The sequence below is a fragment of the Rhopalosiphum padi genome, chromosome 2 (assembly GCF_020882245.1).
Source record: "Rhopalosiphum padi isolate XX-2018 chromosome 2, ASM2088224v1, whole genome shotgun sequence".
NCBI lineage: Eukaryota > Metazoa > Arthropoda > Insecta > Hemiptera > Aphididae > Rhopalosiphum > Rhopalosiphum padi.
The window spans coordinates 15931150-15954512 of record NC_083598.1 but is presented as its reverse complement, the minus strand read 5'-3'; the positions used below and the strand labels follow the sequence as shown (position 1 = coordinate 15954512).

General features: G+C 28.8%; 2 protein-coding genes across 8 annotated transcripts; one reads left to right on the top strand and one right to left on the bottom strand.

Annotated features, from left to right (window-relative positions):
- The first annotated feature begins 168 nt into the window (after nt 1–168).
- On the top strand, nt 169–5178 carry LOC132921604 (tetratricopeptide repeat protein 8). Of its 5 annotated transcripts, none has more exons than XM_060984718.1 (9): nt 169–289; nt 1554–1790; nt 2415–2581; nt 2690–2984; nt 3083–3357; nt 3719–3868; nt 3941–4112; nt 4177–4383; nt 4841–5178. In XM_060984718.1, the coding sequence occupies exons 2-9, from the start codon at nt 1662–1664 to the stop codon at nt 4955–4957; spliced, it is 1512 nt and encodes a 503-aa protein (XP_060840701.1). In that variant the 5' UTR covers nt 169–289; nt 1554–1661; the 3' UTR covers nt 4958–5178. The 5 variants fall into 5 exon arrangements, with proteins under 5 accessions (XP_060840701.1, XP_060840702.1, XP_060840700.1 ...); XM_060984719.1 differs by lacking the exon at nt 169–289 and adding an exon at nt 499–611; XM_060984717.1 differs by lacking the exon at nt 169–289 and adding an exon at nt 499–759.
- On the bottom strand, nt 4707–14413 carry LOC132921605 (neuroendocrine protein 7B2). Of its 3 annotated transcripts, none has more exons than XM_060984724.1 (7): nt 14247–14413; nt 13057–13162; nt 8588–8843; nt 6455–6583; nt 5509–5675; nt 5389–5439; nt 4707–5274 (listed from the first exon to the last, which is right to left on the bottom strand). In XM_060984724.1, exons 2-7 carry the CDS (start codon nt 13138–13140, stop codon nt 5203–5205), a joined length of 759 nt encoding a protein of 252 aa, XP_060840707.1. In that variant the 5' UTR covers nt 13141–13162; nt 14247–14413; the 3' UTR covers nt 4707–5202. The 3 variants fall into 3 exon arrangements, with proteins under 3 accessions (XP_060840707.1, XP_060840709.1, XP_060840708.1); XM_060984726.1 differs by having other exon boundaries at nt 5524–5675; XM_060984725.1 differs by lacking the exon at nt 14247–14413 and adding an exon at nt 13952–14240.
- Between the last annotated feature and the right edge of the window lie 8950 nt (nt 14414–23363).

Below are 23363 nucleotides of genomic sequence, written 5' to 3'. Positions count from 1 at the left end.
CTTCAGTAAAGTTACTATTATAGTTTCGCTAATCGCTATTTATTTTGATGTACGTGTAATATAAAAATATAATATATAATATTATTACAACGTCGAGTGTCCAACGGTTGCAAAACGTTTCGTGGCGAAGTTATGCTATCCAGTATCCGGTAACGTCACCAGTACTCAGTACTCACCATCACTAAAACCATAGATAGTAAAATAAAAAATAGGTATCTTTATTATCTATCACGAGAACACGTCAAATCACGATTTAACGGAGAACAAAATCAAACTTAACATAAAAAACGTATGTAAATTTAAGAGAAATAAAAAATAGCAATACGAGATGAAAAAAATATATAAATATATTACATAGGTACTTTAAGTATTTAATTTTAACGTGAATGTTCGATCGCCATTTTGAATTTTAAAATACTGTTATCTCCATTATCATTTTATGTGATAGGAAAATGTATAATCACAGAATAATTTATATTTGTTATTTATCTAATCTATAATTCAAGGTAGATCCACTACCACTAGTGTCTAGTACTAGTATAGGCTTTAGAGTCTACAATTAGTCGTCGGCAATTGGCATCTCTATTAAATATTTTCATTTTCTGAAACAGGTTCCATTATCATAACTATATTTAGTATATTATAATAAAGATTAGTTAATAGTTACTTTTTATAGTTAGGTATGTAATCTTGGATTACCGAATGTTCTGAAAATTGGAGAAACATGATTAAAGATACAATTTTATCTCATAATTATCGGTACTTACATCTTGTATTTTATGCTTTTATCTAAAATCAATAAAACTACCAAAACTGCCATAATTTGTAAACAATTAATATCGTTTACTTTCGTTCACGATATAGTTATTAGATAACTTATATATTTTATCTACATCATACTCTCGTTTTTAGTTTTATAATGTTTGGTAGGTAACTACTACTCAATTGTTTAGTAGTCTAGGCATCTAGTATAATCGATTTTAAATGTCGGTATGATTAATTATGAGTGTGAAGTGTGTTTTTAAATTATTTAATTTGTTCTTTGTCACGATCTGATGAAATCTTAATAATTTTCTACTAGCTTTTAGTCTTTTAGCATTATTGTATTCGTTTAAAATCTCGGCAAAGGCTGAGACTTTGAAAATGTTAAACTATGAAGGCTGGTAGACAGCAAAATTGGTAATTAGATGGGTATTATACTTCCAAGCCCTGGCTTAGTTACAGCTCTGGTGTAAATTGTCTTCTCAATTAATTATTAGTTTATAAAAAAGTAATTTTAAAAAGTAGGTACTAGGTTAATAATTTATCAAATAAATGTATTAATTAGTAGAATCTAAAAAGAGTATTTTAATAATCTTTAGTTTTTTTCATTTTTCTACTATTTATATTTATTTCATTTTAACAGTATTTTTTAAATTATATTTATAATTTATTAAAAAATGTCTAAAGGAAATCATTAGAAAAATAAGTTATAGTTAAAAAAAGTCTGAGGAGAAATTATAAATTATAATCTTACTAAAGATTTAAGTTCAATATCAATATTTTGTTTACAGCTTTTGCTCTCTGTGTAGCACTTTGTCAATAAAGCAGTCTAAAAATTAAAATAGTTCAAAAGACAACAAGACTTGGTGCTCAAAACTAGTGATAATTATTTCCAGACAATGGATGACACTAAAGTGATTGCGTCACTCGATACTTTCTACTCTGCGTGCATGGATTTGCGGAAACATAACTATGACAGATGCATCGAAAGCTGTACAATAATTTTATCAAAAAACCCGTATGACCAGGTAAAACAAACAAATCAATTATAGACTACAAAGAGCACTGTAAGACTAAGAATAAATGAAAAAATAATAATGAACTACAATTACTTTGAACAGTACTTACCATAAACCCATGATCACATTAAGTACAACAAAATAAGAATACATTTTTAAAATGTATGCTCTTATGAATTGTAGACTTCCATATTTTTTTCTCATGTATAATTTTGTATTTTATGGTATACATTTAAAAATTTTACTTGGTAGACTTATTAAAACTATAATCATATTTTTTTTTTTTGAGTAATTTTTATGTTTTTATAATAATTTCACATAGTTACTATTGATATTTTAAATGTTAACTTGTAATTTTGAAATTTTTCATGAATTCTGTAATTTTTAGTCACAATTGTGTCATCGTAGAAGTGGCACTACTCGTTTGAATAAATTCAATAAAATAGTATAATATGCTAGAACATTGAACTTTCCTCATATGCATTTGAGCTCATTTTGTACTTAATATTTAAATTTGATGAAAGCTATTCTTAACAATTTTCCAATTACATATGTATACATTTTATTGTATAGAAACTTACATAGATTGTATTTTTTAAATTGTATCTAATTTTTATATTGGTGTGTTTTAAGGCAGCATGGGCTCTAAAAATGCGTGCATTAACTGAACAACTATCCATTGATGATATTGAAGCAGAAGAAGAAGGCATTGCTGATTCTTACTTTAACTCCGATGCAATAGCTGAAAATGCTAGAGTAGGTACATCTTTAAGAACAGCACAAGACACAAGTAACCAAAGGTAAGACAGAGTGCATCAGTTTTGTTTTCAAATGTCAAGTTAATTCATAGTTATCTTATAATAAAAATAAAAACTATAACTGAATAATTTTCTATTATTTATTTGTAGACCTCGGACAGTTAGTGGAAGACCCTTAAGTGGTATAGTTCGTCCATCAACTTCATCTGCTGGTGGCAATAATTTACAGTTGGCTTTAAAAACACCACGTACTGTTGGTTCCTCAAGACCATTAACGTCTCAATCAGCTAGAAATATACGCCTTGGTACTGCATCAATGGTCTCCCAAATTGATGGTCCTTTTATTAATATATCTCGTTTAAATTTTCCTAAATATGCATCTGATAAACAACTTTCAAAGTTGTTATTCAACTACATCTATTATCAACAAAATGATATTAGAAATGTAAGGGTATTTGAATGGTTGTTTAATATTTTAGTTATTAATGTTAAAATGTATGTGTACGTGTTATAAAATATTTGTATATTAAATATTTAATTTAGGCATTAGATTTTGCTGTGGAAGCAACTAAATTTTGCAACTTTGAGGACCCTTGGTGGAAAGTGCAATTGGGCAAATGTTACGTTATGTTAGGATTACTACGAGACGGGGAAGCACAATTTAGATCTGCTTTACAACATGGACCTAATATTGAAGTTTTCTTACGCCTTTCACGATTATTTATTCGCCTTGATCAACCTTTAAGTTCGTTAGACATATGTCAGAAAGCCATGTCTTGGTTTCCACATGAAGTTGCATTACTCATAGAAATTGCTAGGTATAACCAAAAATAGTTGTAATTTTAATTTTTTATTATTTTCCTGGCACTTGTGATTTCATACATTTCCACATAAGTAATAAAAGCACTTTATTTCTATAATGTATTATAGATTTTAATTTTTTTTTCACGTTGTTAATACACAATCATCAAACACTACTTCAATTCTGCTGAATAAAATTTGTAGAAAATTGCACAGGGGAGGCCCCAATCATTATAGAAATCAAATTAGTATACTTTTTTAGATTTAATTCAGCTTTATAATTAATATGCAATATACTGCTTTACACGTTATATTCCATTAATATAGTTAAAAATTTGTGTGTTATTACTAGTTAAAAAAAATTGTATTTTGTTTCAGAATATTTGAAGGTCTAAATAATATACCAATGTCGGTTAAATACTATAGAGATATACTTGAATTGGATGCTACAGATATGGAATCAATTGCATGTATTGGATTGCATCATTTTTATTCTGATCAGCCTGAAGTAGCTCTAAGATATTATAGGTAATATAACTAGGTATTTAAGTTTTTTTTTTTGCGTTTGAGTTAAAACCTAAATAATATTGTTTCATGCAGGAGACTGCTGCAAATGGGCTTATACAATGCTGAACTCTTTAATAACCTTGGGCTTTGCTCATTCTATGCCCAACAATTTGATGTAGTTACTGCCTGTTTTGAAAATGCATTAAGATTAGCATTGGATGATAATGCAGCAGATGTCTGGTACAATATCAGCCATGTCGCAATTGTATGTATCTATTATGATACGTGTCTATTAATAAGAATAGTTTTTAATATTGTGCATTCGACAGGGATTTGGAGATTTGGATATAGCTGAGCACAGTTTGCATTTAACATTGTCTTTAAATAGTTCCCATGGTGCAGCTCTAAATAACTTGGCTGTATTACAGTGGCGTAAAAACAATGTGTCCCAGGCTGAATCCTTGTTGAACTCCGCAATAGCAGCTGAAGATCACCTTTATGAACCACATTATAACAGAGCTTTACTAGCTCAAGAGGTAAAGACTTAGTGCTTAAGCTAAATAAATAAATTGTATTAAGTTAAACTTAAATGTCTCAAATAAGGTTTTGAATAAAAATTTAAACAATTTACATTTTTTTTTTTCTAGATTAAATTTTAGTAGAACAATAATAAGAAACAAAATTTTTGAATTTTATAATACATTACTCATAACTTATTTGTATAATATTACTTTAACTTAATTATTTTTTAGCTGATATTTAAAAATATTAATTAGTCTTAAAATATATCTAAAATAGATTGGGTTATTGAACTTTTCTTGGATAAAAGCTCTTATACACAAAAGAAAACATCAAATAATATGAATATAATATATCTTTTGTAGTATATTAAAGAAATATTTAAATTAAATAAGATATTATGTAAATATTAAATAATTTATAACAATACATTATATTACTATATAGTAAATTAATAATATTTTCTTTTTCCAGGAAGGTGATCACCAAACAAGTTATGCTATGGTAAAGAAGTCGCTTTCAATATATCCTAATCATTACAATTCTAGAGATATTTTAAACGAATTAAAAAAATATTTTTCTAGTCTTTAAAAATGATTAGTTTAGTCTATAATTTATTAATTAATTGTATAGTTGTATCTCTTGGTCATATCTTTAACATGTAATTAAGGATGACATTATAATTAAATATTATCTATCAGGTAACATTTTTTTTACTTATAAACAAACTGGTTGAAATAAATATATATGTTTTTTTTCTTTTTGTTTTGTAACATTTTTGTTGGAATTGTCTAGTATAGAATGAATAATAATTGGTCGTTTTGGATTAAGATATGTTACAATCCTATATTAATTCCCTTTTTTGCAGCTATGGGCAAAAATTCTCCTTGTAAGTATGGATTAAAAGCCTGAAAAAAACAAAAGTTCTATTATATTATGTTAATTATTAAATAATATTGCTTTAATGTATGCATAATTTGTATTATTAGTATAAATAGAAAACCATGGGGTAAAGAACTTACCTTTTTGACGTGGAATTTTTTCGCAACCAAACTTTTGTGTTCATCATCTACCTGTAAGAATTAAATTCAATATTGTAACATTTTGAGTACAGTAAATTATTGAATAAATATTCAAAATACCTGAAATGTTCTTACAAGTTCATCCACGTCAACATTGTGTTTGTTGCCATTATTTGATCTTGCGCAATCAAACATGTGTTCAGAATCACACATGCATTCTTGGGATTCCTGATAGTCTCGACTGAACGCTGCCGTATTTTCAAAATCTGTTATACAACCATCCTCATCTGAAAGTGTAAGAGTACCGGTTCTTTGATACATTATTTCTTAACTATAATTTGTTGACATTATTTATTATATTTTTATTATATGAGATGATTAATTTAAATGTCTACTAATATATTAATATTTGTGTCAAGATTCTTTTGACAGACCCCTTTATGTATTATCCTACCGAGAGGGTAATGGCTGTTCAGAAGAACTAATTATATATTGTTGGTAGCTTTAATACTAGAGTGATTATTATATACATTATAACACCTTTTTCAAGCCTCTCTTGATATTACATACAACATGCATATCATCAAATCTACTCTATTCATTTTAAAAATATAATATAATTTTGGTTATAATTTATGTACTATAAAAAATTGTATTATACTATACATTCTTAAAATCATAAAACTATGTTAGGTACCCATAGCTGTATAGGCATAGGCGCATTTTGAGGGGGACTTGGGTGTTCTTAGCACCCCCAATTTTGAAATTAGCGCCAGCAAATTGTTTCATGTTAATTTAGATTTTAATAGTAACAGGTATCCATAACCTCAAGATAACATTATAAAAAAAGGTAGGGGAGCTTCAGCACCCTCCGTTTTTTCATTGAAATTGCGCCCCAGTAATATAGATTCTAACTCTACTATAATATACCTAGTTTAGTTTAAAGTTTTAACTTGGTTATTTATTATTGAAATTGAAGTTGATATTGACTTATTTTTACTAATCTTAAACTAATTAAAGCGAGTTTAATACTTTAGTAAAATATATTATGAAGAGATTCACTTACCAGTGTATCCCACCGGACATGGGTTGGGCGGGTTGCAATAGGCCGGCAGCGCTGCGTCGGTTTTAACTTCATTTTTGTTTCTTGTCGGACTATCTGGGTTCAGGGTCTGCACTCCTTCGCCAGCACCACCTTTAGCATGCATCCGGGAAAAACAAAGATATAATATAATATTGTTATAAAACAAAGTTGGGCATTATTATTAATTAGTTAAAATGCTATAAATTATAAGTTATTAGTATATAGCCTACCAAATTTTAAGTTTATTGGACGGCAAAAATGTTTAACTATTTTGATAAGAAAATTTTTATAATTTATTTTTCTATTATTATTTTAACAGTAGGTAGGTACGTTGAACTTTTTTTTGGTAAAACCACTGTACTTATATAATATATTGATTTTTATAATATTTCATAAGTATTATAGGCTTATATATTGTAAATTTGTAACGGTGTGAATATAAATATAAAATCATGGTAGATATACATACCTTGAAATTAGTCTAAATATAAAAAAAAAATTAATTAAAAATTATAGTTTAAACATTGAAGTAACCTTGGACTGTTTCAAGTTACTACGATTAATATTTATTGAGTGAATATAACAAAAATCATCCGAAAAAAAATATTTATTAATTAATAATTATTGTACAGGTAAGTTTCATGATCCATTGTCATCAAAATTTAAACTTCAATCACTCGTGAAGAATTGATAAGCTTTACGATAAAAATATTAGTTTTTAAATTCCAATCAAAAAAACTTAAGAAAAATCTTGTATTCATTATTAATTTTTAATCCTTAAATGTTAAAATTAAACATTTTATAAGTTTTTAATCTTTACGAATTTTGTAAATATTCAAAATTCAAACTTTTATAAAATAAAAATTGTAACTTTATGTAGTTTTAATATTTTTTTAAATTTTTGTAAGATTAACTTTTAACAAAAGCCAGTCATAAGAAACTTTGTATTAAAGTATCGAGTTTTTTACTGTTAAATTAAAATTATATAAAACGAAAAAAACTAAAAACGAAGAGCAACAAAGAGCAAAAAATTAATAATTATCTAGAATTCTAGAAAATGGTTATGAACATGAAAATGCCAAGTCTATGTTTGACTATTTATTTTATGAATAATATTATTTTCAATAGATGGGTGTATTATAAAAACAAAATCGATTTGGTCAAAAACGTAGGTCTTACGTAAATATTCCCGTTTTTCCTCAATTTTACATTAATTTTTAATATTCAAAGTATTAAGAGGACGTTATACCCACATGTGTTGTCTCTGTCCTACTAATGTAGATCATAGCAAATTTTCGTTCAGCAGAACACATTTTGTGATGTTAGCTTTAATATTAGTGTAAATTTACCTATTATAAAATTTAAAGGTAAGAATATTATCTAGGGCATCTCATAGGCTTTTATTGATATCTTAATTTTTAAGTGAGTTATGGTTATGTAAAATATTAAAACTTTAAAATGCTCGTAACTCGCTTAAAAATTAAAATACCAATAAAAGTCTATGATATGCCCTAGATAAGATTATTACCTTTAAGTTTGATAATAAGTATAAATTTACTCTAATATTAAAGCTAACATCACAAAATGTGTTCTGCTGAACGAAAATTTGGTATGATCTACATTAGTAAGACAGAGACAACACATGCGGGTACAACGTCCTCTTAACAGTCTTAACGAAGTTTTATTTTCAATCAAAAACCATACCAGAGCTGTCAGCTGAAGAGAATATAAAAAATATACACCCATTATAAAGCACTAAAACCAATAGATAATCGCTTCTACCAAAATCAAAAATATAAATTTTAATGATGAATTTTATACATATAATATAGCAAGTAACCAGTAACTATTAAACACAAAAAAATAGCATAGTAAAATATTAACAAAATAATTATTAAGTTAATAAAAATAATAATTTATATTTATAATAAATATAATGATAATGTCATTTTATGAGATTTTTTTGTAATTCTTTTACATGTTGAACGTTGAACTGTATAAGCTTTATTTAGTAGTAGTGTCTATCCCTTCTAACTCTAAGATTCTATATTTTTGTATCTCCGCCACCTTTACTTCAGTCGTAACAAGCAGAAAGAAAACGAACATTGCACATACCGCTCACGTATTGCGCTCCCCACAGCGTGCCGTGCTGCACGTACTCGTTGTCCCGGATCGACGGCACCGGGTTCCGGCCTTCCGTTCCCGCGTCATCGTAGTCGGCCCCGATAGGTTCACGTTCGGTGGTCTTCATCCGCGGCCCGTACCTCACCGCCGCATCGTACTTGCCACCGTCCATCTCCGACTTGACGATGTCCTTTTCCAGTTGATTGATGACGTTCTCCAACAGTTTGCTCCGAACGTACTCAGAGTCCTGCGGAATTATCACAGAAACGAGATGCTTTTACTAACATAATATAACATTATTACTTTCGTAAGTGGTCGTCGTCGTGTCACATTTAAGGAGGAAATAAAAAAACTTAAGCGGACGCTCAAGAACAATATAATATACTACAAATAATATTATTATATAATAATATATTGATCAGTGATGACTATTCGTATGTCTAAAAATTATTTAAAATGTGCCCAATCTTTTCCTAAGATTAAGTATCCAGGAGTGTAATAAAGCGTAGATATACTCCAATACGGTGTAGAGCCGTGTTAGTATTCATAAAAATATTTATTAAGTAATATGTTTGTCGCATCCACTTGATGAAATTGTCTATTTCACGAATAGGTATTCAGTTCATGAAATGGAAACCGTTTTTTTTCCACTTAGTGATAGAAATGGATGCTAAAATTTCATATCGTGTAATTTTTTTTATCAAATGGCCATTCACAAATATTATATAATATATTATAATTATAATATTATACTGCATTACTGCCATTGGTTGTAATAATACATAAACCATATATCACAATATTGATGATAATAATATAAGTATTGTGATAAGTGGTTTATGTATTATTACTAATTTACAACCAATATCAGTATAATATTATATTTTGTTTCACCAAATGGATGGCTGTTTGAAGAAAAAAATTACACGATATGAAATTTTAGTATTCATTTTGTGAAAATAATTAATGGAGGTTTTTTTAATACATCAAGATAATGTTGAGAGCTAAACCCCTTCAAGCCTCATTACTTCAAATGTATCATATGAATTTATTTATTGTAGATAATAAGCTCAATAATAATAATTATAAAAATAATATAATAAATAATAATGTTTAATTTTGCAAATTATTTTCTTTTTATACATAGAACATATAACATTGCACCTACATACATTATAATGAATAATTAATACAAGTATATTGTATATAATTTAGATAATATGAGTATAATTAAAATGGAAGTTTACTACTATAGCCTAAAGGTACCTACTGCTAAATTTTTTTAAAGATTTCCTCTACAGGTCCGACGTTTTTATCGATCATTACTGGCTAGTACCTAGTATAAATGGCTACATTACAAATTTACAAACGACAAATTTGGAAACCAATTTTAGAAATTTTTTAACAGAATCCTCTATTAGGCAATGTGTTACAGTTGTGCTAAACAATAAGCTTAGGTAATGGAAAAATGGAAAATTAATAAACACGAAAATAAAAAAATGAAGAAGCTCCCAATGGACTTCATCGCATACTTTTTTGTCATGAGATAATTTCAGAAATAGAAAAAAATTCACGTCGTTTAATTATAGTAACTTGTAGGTAAATTCAACTTATAATATGATGATAACCCTCATACGTGTGAATAGTGTGACAATCATATTTCATGTAGGTATCATTATTATGCAATAAATCTGAAATTGTTCAGTTTGATTGATCAATTATGTTTATATATGTAATGTAAATTTCATTGTTTCTATTATCACAATAGTTCCTGTGTGTTTTCCATTAATATTTAAGTTCTTTCACCATCACCATTATAGATATGTATCAGTGTCAGCTGGCAGGCTTCAGCAATCAAATTGTTTTCAAGACTTTTAGTCCGAAATAAACTAGGTATGCCTACCTATTACCTATACTTTAAAATTTAAATAAGCAAAGTGATAGATTAAAATTTAGATAATCAAACTTCAATCAATAATTAAAATTAACATAGTAAAGACTTTTAGAGTAAATGAAGTTTGTTGCAATATTTAGATTAAATGTTTTGTGTCCAACTCAAGCTATTTTTTATGGAAAACCTACGTTTAAAAAAAATGTATTAAAAATAGTAATTACTCAAGTACCTATATAAATATATAAGTCATAATGATATATGGTTGGCTGCTCTTACACTACAAAATGTCCGTAATATATTTCGTCGTCGGAAAAACAGACTTTATTTTGACAAAAGGTTGACATGTAAATAATGGATTTTTTTGATGCTTGTTTTTTTAATAAAATTAAACCGTAAATAAAACACTGTTATACAAGGTAGCTTAATACATTCCGGGAAAATATAAATTCTATTTATGTTATATTTTAAGGTTTTTGTTTATCAATTAATTTCGAAAAATTAATTATTATTAGCCATATTTGTGCATTAAACAATGTTGTGTAGTTTAGTATATACATAAACGATAATAAATGTCATAAACGCACTACACGACTGACGTACACACCTTTCATTATTTTAAAATATACCTTATAAGTAATAATGGTCTTCAGTAAATAAAATATAGCATAATATATACGATCCACGTTATACATGTATTACAATTATATTTATTTAATATTTATTACATTTTTAATCTTATACAATAAATGAGTTTTAATCTCAATTTTCAGATTAAGTACTATGACATGTAATATACTGTATATAGGTAATATCATATTACCTTTAATATTCAATCATTAGTCCTGTAGATCTAACCGTTGAATTAAAAAAAAATGAACACGGTTTTTCAATGAAACAACTGGCTCTTGTTATTATACTTGGTCGTGGCAGTTACGCTAATATTTTTTTTTATTTTTAGTTTTGCGCTACTACCGTTGCGGTGAACAGTAGGTACCTATATAAAATATAGACACTAACAAATACTAATAATACTATTCAACTGTAATTAGGTATACGTTTATAATAATTGACGTTTTTAATCGTTTAATATTATTATAATTATAATTCTGCAAATTGCTATTATATTTATATTAAGTTTCATGAGCCAAATTTAAATTTAAATATTCTTTAGATGATCTTTAGATTGATTTTCGATAATATGGTTCATATTATGAACTTTTGACGAGCAATTAATATTATAATATAAGTATAACATTCAAATATTAAATGGATATACAATAAGATATCGAGTCTTGTGCTTTAATATAATGTTATGTTGTTCGAGGGATGACGGTGCGCTAGTGAGGGTTAAACATACACGTGTCAGTACGTCATTAGTCAATAATGACCGGGTTACAGGGCGGCAGACAATGGCATTAACGAACATTTGTATCACTAAAATACCCTGCAGTATACAAGCGTTAATTATTAATTGTGTATAGAGGTACCTTCAATCTACATGCTTTATGTTTTTTTATAATGTTTATTAATTCACGCACGTGATGATTCACAGGTATTCCACGTGTAACCTCCGTTTGTGGCGTGTACAAGCAATATAGATATAGATATAAAATTTTTGCTTAGTATTTTTTTTTTTTAGATTTCGATCCTTCGTAAAACGTTTATTTGCATATGGGCATATACTACAGCGGCGCAGGTTATATACAGACGATAATAAGTGTTAAGCAAATACAATATTTTTAACAGGGCTGGATTTAAACTACTTTAAGGGCCAAGGGTAAAAAATTGCAAACTTATCCTGTTGGCTCGTTGTAATAGAATAATACATTTGCGGAAACTAATACGTTTTGAGAGCTGTTGAGTGCAATCTATAGTACAAAAATACACATGAAAGTCGATACTGTTCAGTCGTAAACAGTATACACAAACGTAACTTCATGCGTCACGATAATGATTATATACAGTCTGGAATCTCGATAGGTGTATGATTTTGCATTTCTTAAGACCAACATTTTTATTTTGGAATACCAAAATACATATGGTTTTTTTTATTTCTATATGAAGGCCCCAAATTAAACTTTAACATGTTTTGGGACAAAGTGCCACTAAAATATGTGTCGGTTCGAAACCGTCAAATCTAACCTTGGTTTTCAATAATTATATACTATATAATACGGAGTCTAAAACCATGAGAAAAAATGTTTCATCATTTTTATAAGTTCCCAAAATTTTTCGAAATCCTCCCATTGTTATAATTTACAGTGATTTTGAAATATTTAAATATATTATATACATTAAACGTGCAATATAATTTAACAAATATGTTAAGTGTGTACCTATATATCATATTTATGTACATATTGTGTAATTTAAAGAATATTTTTGTGTATTTAATTAGAAGAAAAAACAATCTGATCATGATTTTTCAACTCCTCGTCAATAGAATGCATCGTCGTGATGATCGTGGATATAATTACTATCACCGATCGTCTTACGATTTTCTTAACTAACACAATATTATCCATATTGTGCGTATATTATGAATACTGGAAACGGGTATACTCACTTTTATATTTTCCGAGTACTTGCCAAACGCGATGACATAGACGGGCACCAAAGCAATGCACAGTATGATAACGTTTGTCGCCATAATGATGGAGCTTTTCGTATGCCTGTAAAACGATCGGAAACGAAGATGAAAACGGACAGATGGTAGATAGGTAAGTACACGCGTACACTGCGAGCGGGCGTACTGCAGCGTATGACGATGACAATATAAATGTGTGCGAATATAAATATGTATGTATATAATATATGTGTGTATGTAATATATATATATCGACGGCGAGACGACGACTCGCGAGTAAGGCGCGCCGCGGTGGTGATTTTGGATATGAGTGGTTTTTTCCACGATTTTCTCTCGATCGAGTCGATCGTCCTACCCGCGACGACAATACCCAACGACCTTCCGCTCGTTACTACGTATGCGCGCGATTAAACATTAAAACATTCGCGCGCCGTGTAAAAAATTACCCTCCGAATATATTATACTACATAATAATATATCGATGTCGTACTAATTATACTATTATTATTATTACTACATAATTATGCAGATCGCGGGCGCCCGCAGCTGATGCAATTGATGTTCCTGCGTACACCGACACCGAGGAAATGCACTCGCGACGCGCTGCAGTGGGTATTCTGCACAATGTCACGACATTAAAAAAATACGAAACGGAGTACAATATTATTATAAATGCCCGCTGTTGACTATAATAATATATTATGTAAAAATGTTAGCGTCGCGTAGCGCGTGTGTCGATACTGTACGACTGTGTACAAACTATATACTGACTAACGCAAAACGTTGTTTTATCGTCGTAAGACACTGTTGTGTTATATGATGTTATGATCATTATTATTTATAATAGAATTTATTATGCACATTGTATAGATACCGTCTAAAGCGGAAACTACCCTTACGGCCGTCCGGACCGATGCAGCCGTCGGTGCACTATCTTTCCCGGGCCGTGTTGAAAAACCGCGTAGGTATAGCTGTTCTAATGCATCGTCGCGAATCGCGTCCGTAGATCGTTTACCGCATATACTAAAACATCGATGATACTTCCGTCGATCGCGAAACGTTCCGCTCGGCCCGCGACGACGTAATACGAATTATTTTATTGCCCGTCGTTCGTGTGTTATTTTATCGTCCGTGTCGCGCGGTTCCGTTTTCGCCGTTATTTCAATTACCTTTTTCAACGATATGACCCGCATATATGTGTATCCACTCCGTGTTCCACAGGTAGACGACGCGTCGACGGGGGGGCGAGTCGTGTGTGTGGTGGATCAATAGGCGCGGCCGCCGGCGATGTGTGTGCGTGGCGTTTAGCGTGCGCGACGTACAGCGCCGTAATATTATTATTATTACTATTACGGACCCCGTCGGAAAACTCGGCGGCGACGGCGACCGAGCCGAGACCGCGAGGCCCCCCGACGGGAAACGCGCCCCGTGACTGACCGTGGCAGAAAACGCTATTTATTTTATTTTATATAAACAACGCTATTTTATTTGTCTTCCTCTCGTAATAATAATGTAATTTATAGCCGTGTGCCGCAGTGACGATCGAAATCGCAGCAGCGTGCAGAGTGTGTATATATATATATACCTATATATATAGTACGTAGATATTTTAATGAGAAGTAAAATGATATACAATTCTACGTAGCGATGGCGTCATCCTATACAAGTACCCATTGCTTCAGGTCTAAAGAGAAAATAATAAAAAAAAAAGATCTCGACCGAAAGGGATGCAAATGTCGTTTTCACCGCCCACGACTCTCTGAGGACGTCGCTAGATCTACGACGGTATATAACTATATATTATTGCAGCAGGCACCCAGATAGGCAGGGGATGGGAATGCAAATTTACCGATACCGCTGCGTGGCATAATGTATTGGTGTATTACTATAAGAGTATATTATAATTTAGAATTGAAAAACGAACGCGCATTTTATATTTTATTTAAATACGAGTATGCATTTGTCGACATAGCTGAGAAAAGAGTCACATCATGATTGATTGCGCTGTAATCGCATCATTTGTTACTTGAACCAGTGTTACGAATCATTTCATAATATTTTATAGCTTGCAAAATATTATTAGTTCATACTTTTGCCATATGGCAAATGTACATGTATATACTTCATAAATATTTTACTAAACAATACGTTATAACTGTTTGATATATAAAAATCATTTTAAAAACCAAAAAATTTAATCTAATTTAAAATTATGTTGTAGGTAGTAATATAGTAGATAATGTAATTGAAGCTGTAGGATATTGCTGAAGTTGGTATATTCTAATTTTTAAACCTATTTAATATACAATATTAATTGTTATTCATTAAATAATGATTCTTCAAAAGAAATACATTTTTATATTATTTTTAATGAGCACACTATTCATAACTTATCAATAGCACTGTTGAGGCTTCTTTTCGACTGGCAATTAAGCGACTACTTCATCAAAGTAAATATTTAAGGTTATAATAAAGATTTTAAAAAGATTTAGAAATATACTAATAAGTTATACTTTATAGTACATTTGTGCAATTACAAAGGGTATTTTCAAATATCTTTAAATAATACAAAACGAGTAAAATTATTTAAAAAATAATATCTAGATATCTTTATCTATCTAATATCATCTGATAACTACCATACTTATTACATTTGGGGAAAATCAAAATTATTTTCTTTTTCCATACGTACAGTTACTCATTTTTTAATTTAAAAAAAACATATGTGCATACACATATATGTATATACCCCTTTTCCAAGGAATTGTTTTTCACAATTATTTTGACAAGTACCTACTTGAAATAGTTTTTTTTACCACCGGCTTAGGTACCATCCATATAAAAATTATATTCAGTTCTCTACAGAAACCAAAAAGCGAAGATTAAAACATTTTTATTGATCCTGAAGTTAATGACATTCTTAGAAATAATTACTTTTACTAAACGTATAAATTCCAAAAATCAATTTTAAATATTTATAAATTATAAATACCAACTCAATTAAACGATAAAATGGGGATGAATTTTCTTGGTGAATCACTCTATATGTAACCATAATATGTAATTATACCTATTATAATTTATATAATTATGCAGTTATGAAAATTACATTTTCGATAATGGCGCGTGCAAAGATATTATATAAAGTCATAAAAACCAAATTTCGAAGAAAAAGCTGAAAAGTGAAAAGTTTACTTAAATGTTTCTAATGTAGGAACGCCCAAAAAAGTGTAAATGTGTACGAAATCGAGATAGTATAAGTAGTAACTATATTGAGTTTATTCATCATATATTATATAGTCATTTGAATAAAAATACGTTTCCCGTTAGTACGTAATATGACATGGGATATATTATTTAAAAGGTAATCTAAATTTAACGCTCTTGTTACAAAAGTGTGCTGAGAATTTCATAATAACACATATTGGTACTTAATATTTATGACATTTTTTAATTCACGAGTGGTCACTGGTTTATATATAATATCATGTATATATCTTTAGGTATATTAGGGTTTTTTTTATTGTATTTGTTCACATACAATGCAAAAAGACTCAAGAGACACAAAAACAATAATAAATAGCTGTTCCCTTCGAATCGGGGATTAAACATAATATATTATACATATCGGTTTAATATAATTTATGTTTTTTGTTTTTCAAATAACACTGTTGGAATAAATTATTTTTTCATGTAAATTATTTTATAAATAGATTAGGTATCACACTGATGTGTCCTTATTCGTGTACACAATTACATTTTATAGAATTAGAACGTAGCTGCAGGACAATGGCAAATTAAATTATCCCCATGAAAAAACTCCAAAACACTGCGATATTTTGTAGCCCGTAGGGTATACGTCATATGAGTTACACATAATACATCTACTTATTTAATATTATAATATAATGCATTAATACAGCATTCTGTATGTAGTGTATAATATAACATATTATAAACATATTAACTTTATCTAATTAATACATTAGTGCATTACGTATGTACATATATTTTATATAGTATAGTGTATATATATAGGTATATATATAAACTATTTTCTGACTAGGATTTATCTCACATCTTTTATCTAATATATTTTTATATATATTATATAAATCAGTGATGGCCTATTACAACCCGAATTTAGGTATCTCTACTATTGCGTCCTAAATTTTAATATCAAATCACAAATTGGATCCTAAAATAACGTATCTACGAATAAATAAAATAATTAATAATATATGTATAAATGTCTTAATGGTATACTTATTATACATAGTCAAATAAGTAAAATCATTGATTATAAATACTAGTATTTATATACAATGGTAAAATATATTACAATTTACTAGTATATTTACACATTTACAATACATATACATAGTTAAATTAATTGTATGCAAGTGCACCGTTCTGCTGTTGGTACATTAGGTGTCGAGTGAATCAATATTATGGGTTTGTTAAATTTAAATTTAATGATATATTATTGTATTTCAAAGGCGATTCTGAGCGGAAATGGTCTGTCGGCCCATATCACCAAGCATATTTAATTAAATGTTTTTTGATACAGCTTTAATAGTAATTTATTTTACTTTTAGTATTACATTTACCTAATTTGATAAAATGTTTTCCGAAAATATTTCATTTATTAAATTATTAGTACTTATTTAATTATTATAATAATATGAATTTATACCATAATATATCAACTTATATAACTTAAAATGTAATAACATATATCTGTAAGTATCAAAAACAATAAAAATATGTGAATATCTTAAATTAAATAAAAAATGTCATCGCTTCTGCGTATAATAAAATTCATAATAATATAATATAAATAAAAGTTCCCACGAACCATGTTTTTAAATTATAACAAAATAATTAACACTGTTATTTAACATTTAAATAAGTTTGCAAATAGTTTTGCCGGTATTTTAAATTTAAGATTTATATAAAAAATAATTGCCATTATAAATATTTTTTAGATTTTATAGTTATTGTTTGAACTACTTATGAGGAATTTAGTATTAAATATTGAAAACTTAGAAAAAGAGAAAAAGGTCACTTTGGGTTGCCAAAGTAATTTAACAACCATATAAATAATCCTATTAAATATCCACCTACCTATCTAAATAATTGAATATTGATGATGTCAAATGTCTCACTTGTCGAAGTCGTAGTATATTTAGTATAGATCCACTACTAAACCCATAATACCTGTGTTATAATATATACGTCCATAACACATTGTAATTTGTTGTATTCATTCATATATATAGTCTGTATACTATATATAGTGCTATACTTACTCTAGAAATTAGAGGTGAAAATTGTGTTGGGATGAAAATAATTGGATTTAAAAATATAGCATGGTTAAATTAGATATACCTACTCGATAACGGAAATGAAAAATATATTTTGTGTGATCATATATGGTGTGTTTTACTCATAACCAAAATAATATATTCCAATATGACTAATATGAGCTACATATACACAGGTGTCTATATTTTTTTTCATGTAATGCGAATTTAACCCGTATAATATATTTGTGCAAATCAGTTATGATATTTTGGAATGAAAGCGTAATCCCTATTATAAAAATATTAATTATTTTTTTCTACTCTTGAATACAGACCGTAATAGGAGAGGTTCAAAAGTTGCAATGTACGATTTATTAATTTTATTTTTACCTTATTGAAATATTATTGTAATATACTTGTAAAACAAGACATTACAAAAATATATTTTATAACAAAAACAGAGAACATCCCCAGTCTTATGCAGTTATGCGTGATAGATGAATTACGGGTAAATTATGATTTATTGCCGCATATATTACATACGTATAGCAATCGTGTATAGACAGGTTGAATTATAGGCGCCCACGTATATTATAACGTGTGCATGAAATAAATATACCTATATTGGCTATATATTATACTTTTATACATATAACTAGTAACTACTCTAAATTGAAAATTTGACAAGGTATAAATGGTATGATGTGCGCCTGCTGCAAACTTATCGCGTAGTACATATAACCGCTAATGAACCACGATGTTATGAGTTTATGACACATTATTATATTATAGTTTATGGTTTTGTCGGCAGGTTCTAATAATTACGATATTGTGATTATTATAATAATATATTAATTAATAACTTCAAAATATATACCTATTTATGAGTTATGAATACCTATAGTTGCGTCCAATAACAATGACTAGCAGCATCCTAACTGCACTTAAAAACCCGTAGCCCAAAAACGAGATTTCCCTAAAAACCCAATCCGAACAAATCAGCTCTCAAAAGATCATTGATTTTATATGGGTACCTTCACATGTAGGGATAAATGGAAACGAAAAAGCAGATGAGACAGTTTTCCTAGCCACTAAAATCTTAACCAACAACACCATTAATAAAATATCATCCAACGACATCTTCACATCTACCAAAAACAAAATCTTCTTTTCATGGCAGCACCACTGAATTTTAAACAAAAAATAATTATTGGTTAATATATATACTTGCAAAACAAAAATATTGAATTAAAATTATTTTATTTTTATTTAAATAAATTTATTTTTAGTCAAAGTGTACTTACATTTCGTTTTAATTTGATGTGCGATTTTTTTGATGTAAAAACATAGATCGACGGTCCCTTGTACACGCTACAACGTTTGCAGAAGCTTCCAGTACGATATAAATACTTAAAAATACGTAAAATCAGTTTTTTTACGGCAAAATCGTCAAAAAGTGACGAATACTCATAAAATGAATTAAATATATCGAAAATTTTGCGTTTTTTTTAGCGTTAACTATTTAAGTGATAGCTCCTACGATGTGCGTGTAAAATTTTGGGATTTAAAAACAAATCCCTCACCCCGTAAACGTGCACACGAGTTTTTTTTCAAAAAAGTGGTTTTTTAATTTAATTTAGGCAATTACTACTACCTACTGCTGCAGTGCTGCCTGTACCGTATGCTATTACCTCGTCAGTGGCCACTATTCATTGCCGCCGCGACTGTAGTCCACCGCTAACAGGTTTCCAATCGCTCCGTGGGCCCGTGGCCACCGAACACGCCGACTCGTCCCTATAATCAATAATTCGTATTTTATTTGATTTTATGTGGTTGCATCACCATTGATGATGATAGATATGATATTATTACAATATATTGTTTACTCGTAGAAAATACGAATTAAAACCTATCGAGTACACACTGCAAGCAGATGCGTCTGTACATATATATGTCTAATGGCTACTGACTAATTTACTACCAAAGTAAGATATTAATGTAATTATGAGAAGTTATGAGCTATATTTACAAACACCAATAAATTCTGCTTGCCGACATCGTCAAACAACTATCAACTATCCTTATTTGTATATTGTTGTTTTTTTGGAGGTGGAGAACTGGAGAGTACAAGCCGTTCTTCTCCGTGACGCCATAGTAACGCTCTCCGTGTCGCACAAAAATCAGAAAGACCACCAGTCAATAGTTTATCAACGAATGCATGTTTCTTGAATAATTTAAAAAGCAAATAAACAAGAAACTCCTCAACATTTTAATGATTAAAGGTTTTTTAAATTCCATATATTATACCTAAATGTCGGTTTTAACATTATTTCTCGTGTTTGACATAGATTTTTTTTTCAATATTATTTTTTATTTATATTTATATTGTACACAATTTTAATTGATTTAAATTTTAAACTGATTATTTTGACTAATAGTTATGTACAATATTTTATAACGTTTTTAATAATTTACATTATATACACTTAACACTTAGGTATATAACTATACATATACATTAATATATACTTTATGTATATAATAGTACAGTGTTCGCGTTATGCAGTTTAAACAATGGCCCGTAAAAAGTGACCGCTTACCAAATAATATATATCTAGAGAAATATTGATGGCATAGTAGCCAGTGTAGAACACACCACTAAAAAATTTAGATAATGATATATTTAAAAAGGTTTGGTAAAGTTAGACTAAATTATAATTTATTACCTATATGTAAATCAAATAAGTACCTATATCAACTATCTTACTTAAAAATTCGGTTCAACTAATGATACACTACATTTTAACATTTATACTATGTTTGTAAATAAACTGTAGGGAAAATGTATTCATTAAATTATGGTATAAGGACAACATTGGTCGGGTACCAATATCGACCGTGACTCGTATATACAATGATGACAAAGTGTCAATTGTATATATAACACATATTTCTGTGGGATCAATTGTTCGTTTACCCCCAAAAAAAATAATAGTAATATTCTAACCTATTTCAATTTTGCCCACACTGTCTTTTTGAGCGTGGTGTTGTCCTATAGAACACAATCTACAGCAGGTAGTCAATAACCCTCAGACCTCTGACCTAAACAGTGTCATTTCATCTTCAAGCGCGCTTACACTGTGGTGTCCAGCATCTCATCCCTACTATAATATTATAATTTCAGCTATAACAAAATTGTTGTGATCACTGTTAAGTGTTTATCGACGCTGCGGATGAAAGTATAATTACTTAAACATACTTTGTATATGGTTTTTAATTCTATCAATTCTACATTTCAGTATACAAATCGTTCACACATGTCTGTCGTGTGTTTGCAACGAAGCAGGATTGCCGGGCGGTCTCGACGAAGTACTTTTCCAAACAAACCTTAATTATATAACGTGAGTATTCCTGAATAAATAAATAATTTAAAATATATGTCTTGATTGCGGTGTTAAGCTAACTTAATTGTTTGTGCATTATTTGTACTGTGGTAGAAAGCGCCGCGGCTCGACGAAAATCGGTTCGTCTGCGCATTTACACTACCCTGCTATCGAGACCGGTTTGACCAGGGTGGAATGTCACGAGGTGATACGTAGAATTGGCGCATTCTTTCACTTTACAGAGTGATTCTTTTATCATAATTGTTTCTTACATTGGAGTATATTTTTTCATTATTATCAATGTCTTAAAATGTGTTGTCTGGTGGATATTTTATGTTTCTGGAAGAAACATCACCGGAAAACATCGAATGGCTATATGTTCACTGCATAGAGGGTTTTGTTTATGTATTTATACATGTAGGTTTCTTCAAAATATTTAAATAACTTTTCGGCACCAAGAGGAATATTTAATTTGCTATTTTCTGTTATTAATTCGTAAAATCACTATTATAATAATTAAATAATAATTTTCCCCACTTGCTCCGATCTTTTTTTAATTTTTCAAAATCTTATATAGGATTATTCTTTCAGGGCTTTTTTCGAGGACTACATTTCTGGGGTTTCTTCTTCGGGATTATTTTTTGGTGATATTATACAGAGTATACCAGTATACAGAGTATAATACCTTACGGTGTTTTTTAGTAGTCACTGTTCGATTTTTATATATTATCTAGTAACACTAAAAACAATAAGCAATTTTTTCTAAAACTGAATTCAATTAAAAATTAATTTAAAAAAATAACAAGGTTAAGTAAAATGTAAATAGTTAAAACCAATAAAATAAATTAAAATTATGAAACATTATTCATTTAACAATAGGTACAGCACTCACCTTTTTTATACCTAGTACATTGTTACTAATTTAGATTGTCATCAATATCTTTTACAACATATCGTTTGTGGCATTTATTGTTCCAAGATTACACTCAATATCCGAGTTTCGTATTTTATATTTCAGTCACACAAAAATACAAAAACACACAACTGATTAGTATTCCCAAAGTTTTTTAAACCAATAGTTTGGCTAGTGACAATTTTTGCTAATTTTAAATTCAATGCTGGAAAAACACTTATCATTTTTTGCTTTGTTAGTTTGATCAGTTGTTTTGTTTTAAAATTGTATTAAAATTGTAGAAATTTATTTTTATTCTATAACTATAATTTATATATAAGAAAAATGCATTCTTTTATTATTGTAACATTTTACCATTTCATAAATTAGTGAATTAATTTTTTATGACAATATAAAATGCCAATTTATCACATATGCCTATATTTAAATGTAATACCTATTAGGTATAATAATAGTAATTAATATATTTTATAGCTAAATTAAAATTTTTGCATAATAGTTAATATTTGAAATTTTATTCAGTTATAAATTATTATAGTATCCTTCTGATTTTTAATGTATTATGTACTATTGATAACAATTGTTAACTGAGCTCATACATCTATTTTGACCATATTATATTAGAATATTTAGTAAATATGGTAAAAATAATATCAAGCTGCTCAATGAGCTTGCTCTTTATTT

Excerpts from the sequence above, each read along its gene's own strand:
- LOC132921604 (XM_060984718.1), top strand. The coding sequence starts at position 1,662 with ATGGATGACACTAAAGTGATTGCGTCACTCGATACTTTCTACTCTGCG. Across the intron at positions 1,791-2,414 it reads CAAAAAACCCGTATGACCAG|GCAGCATGGGCTCTAAAAAT; the intron begins GTAAAACAAACA and ends GTGTGTTTTAAG. Across the intron at positions 2,985-3,082 it reads AACAAAATGATATTAGAAAT|GCATTAGATTTTGCTGTGGA; the intron begins GTAAGGGTATTT and ends TATTTAATTTAG.
- LOC132921605 (XM_060984724.1), bottom strand. The coding sequence starts at position 13,140 with ATGGCGACAAACGTTATCATACTGTGCATTGCTTTGGTGCCCGTCTAT. Across the intron at positions 5,676-6,454 it reads ATGTCCGGTGGGATACACTG|ATGAGGATGGTTGTATAACA; the intron begins GTAAGTGAATCT and ends TTACACTTTCAG. Across the intron at positions 5,275-5,388 it reads AAAAATTCCACGTCAAAAAG|GCTTTTAATCCATACTTACA; the intron begins GTAAGTTCTTTA and ends TGTTTTTTTCAG.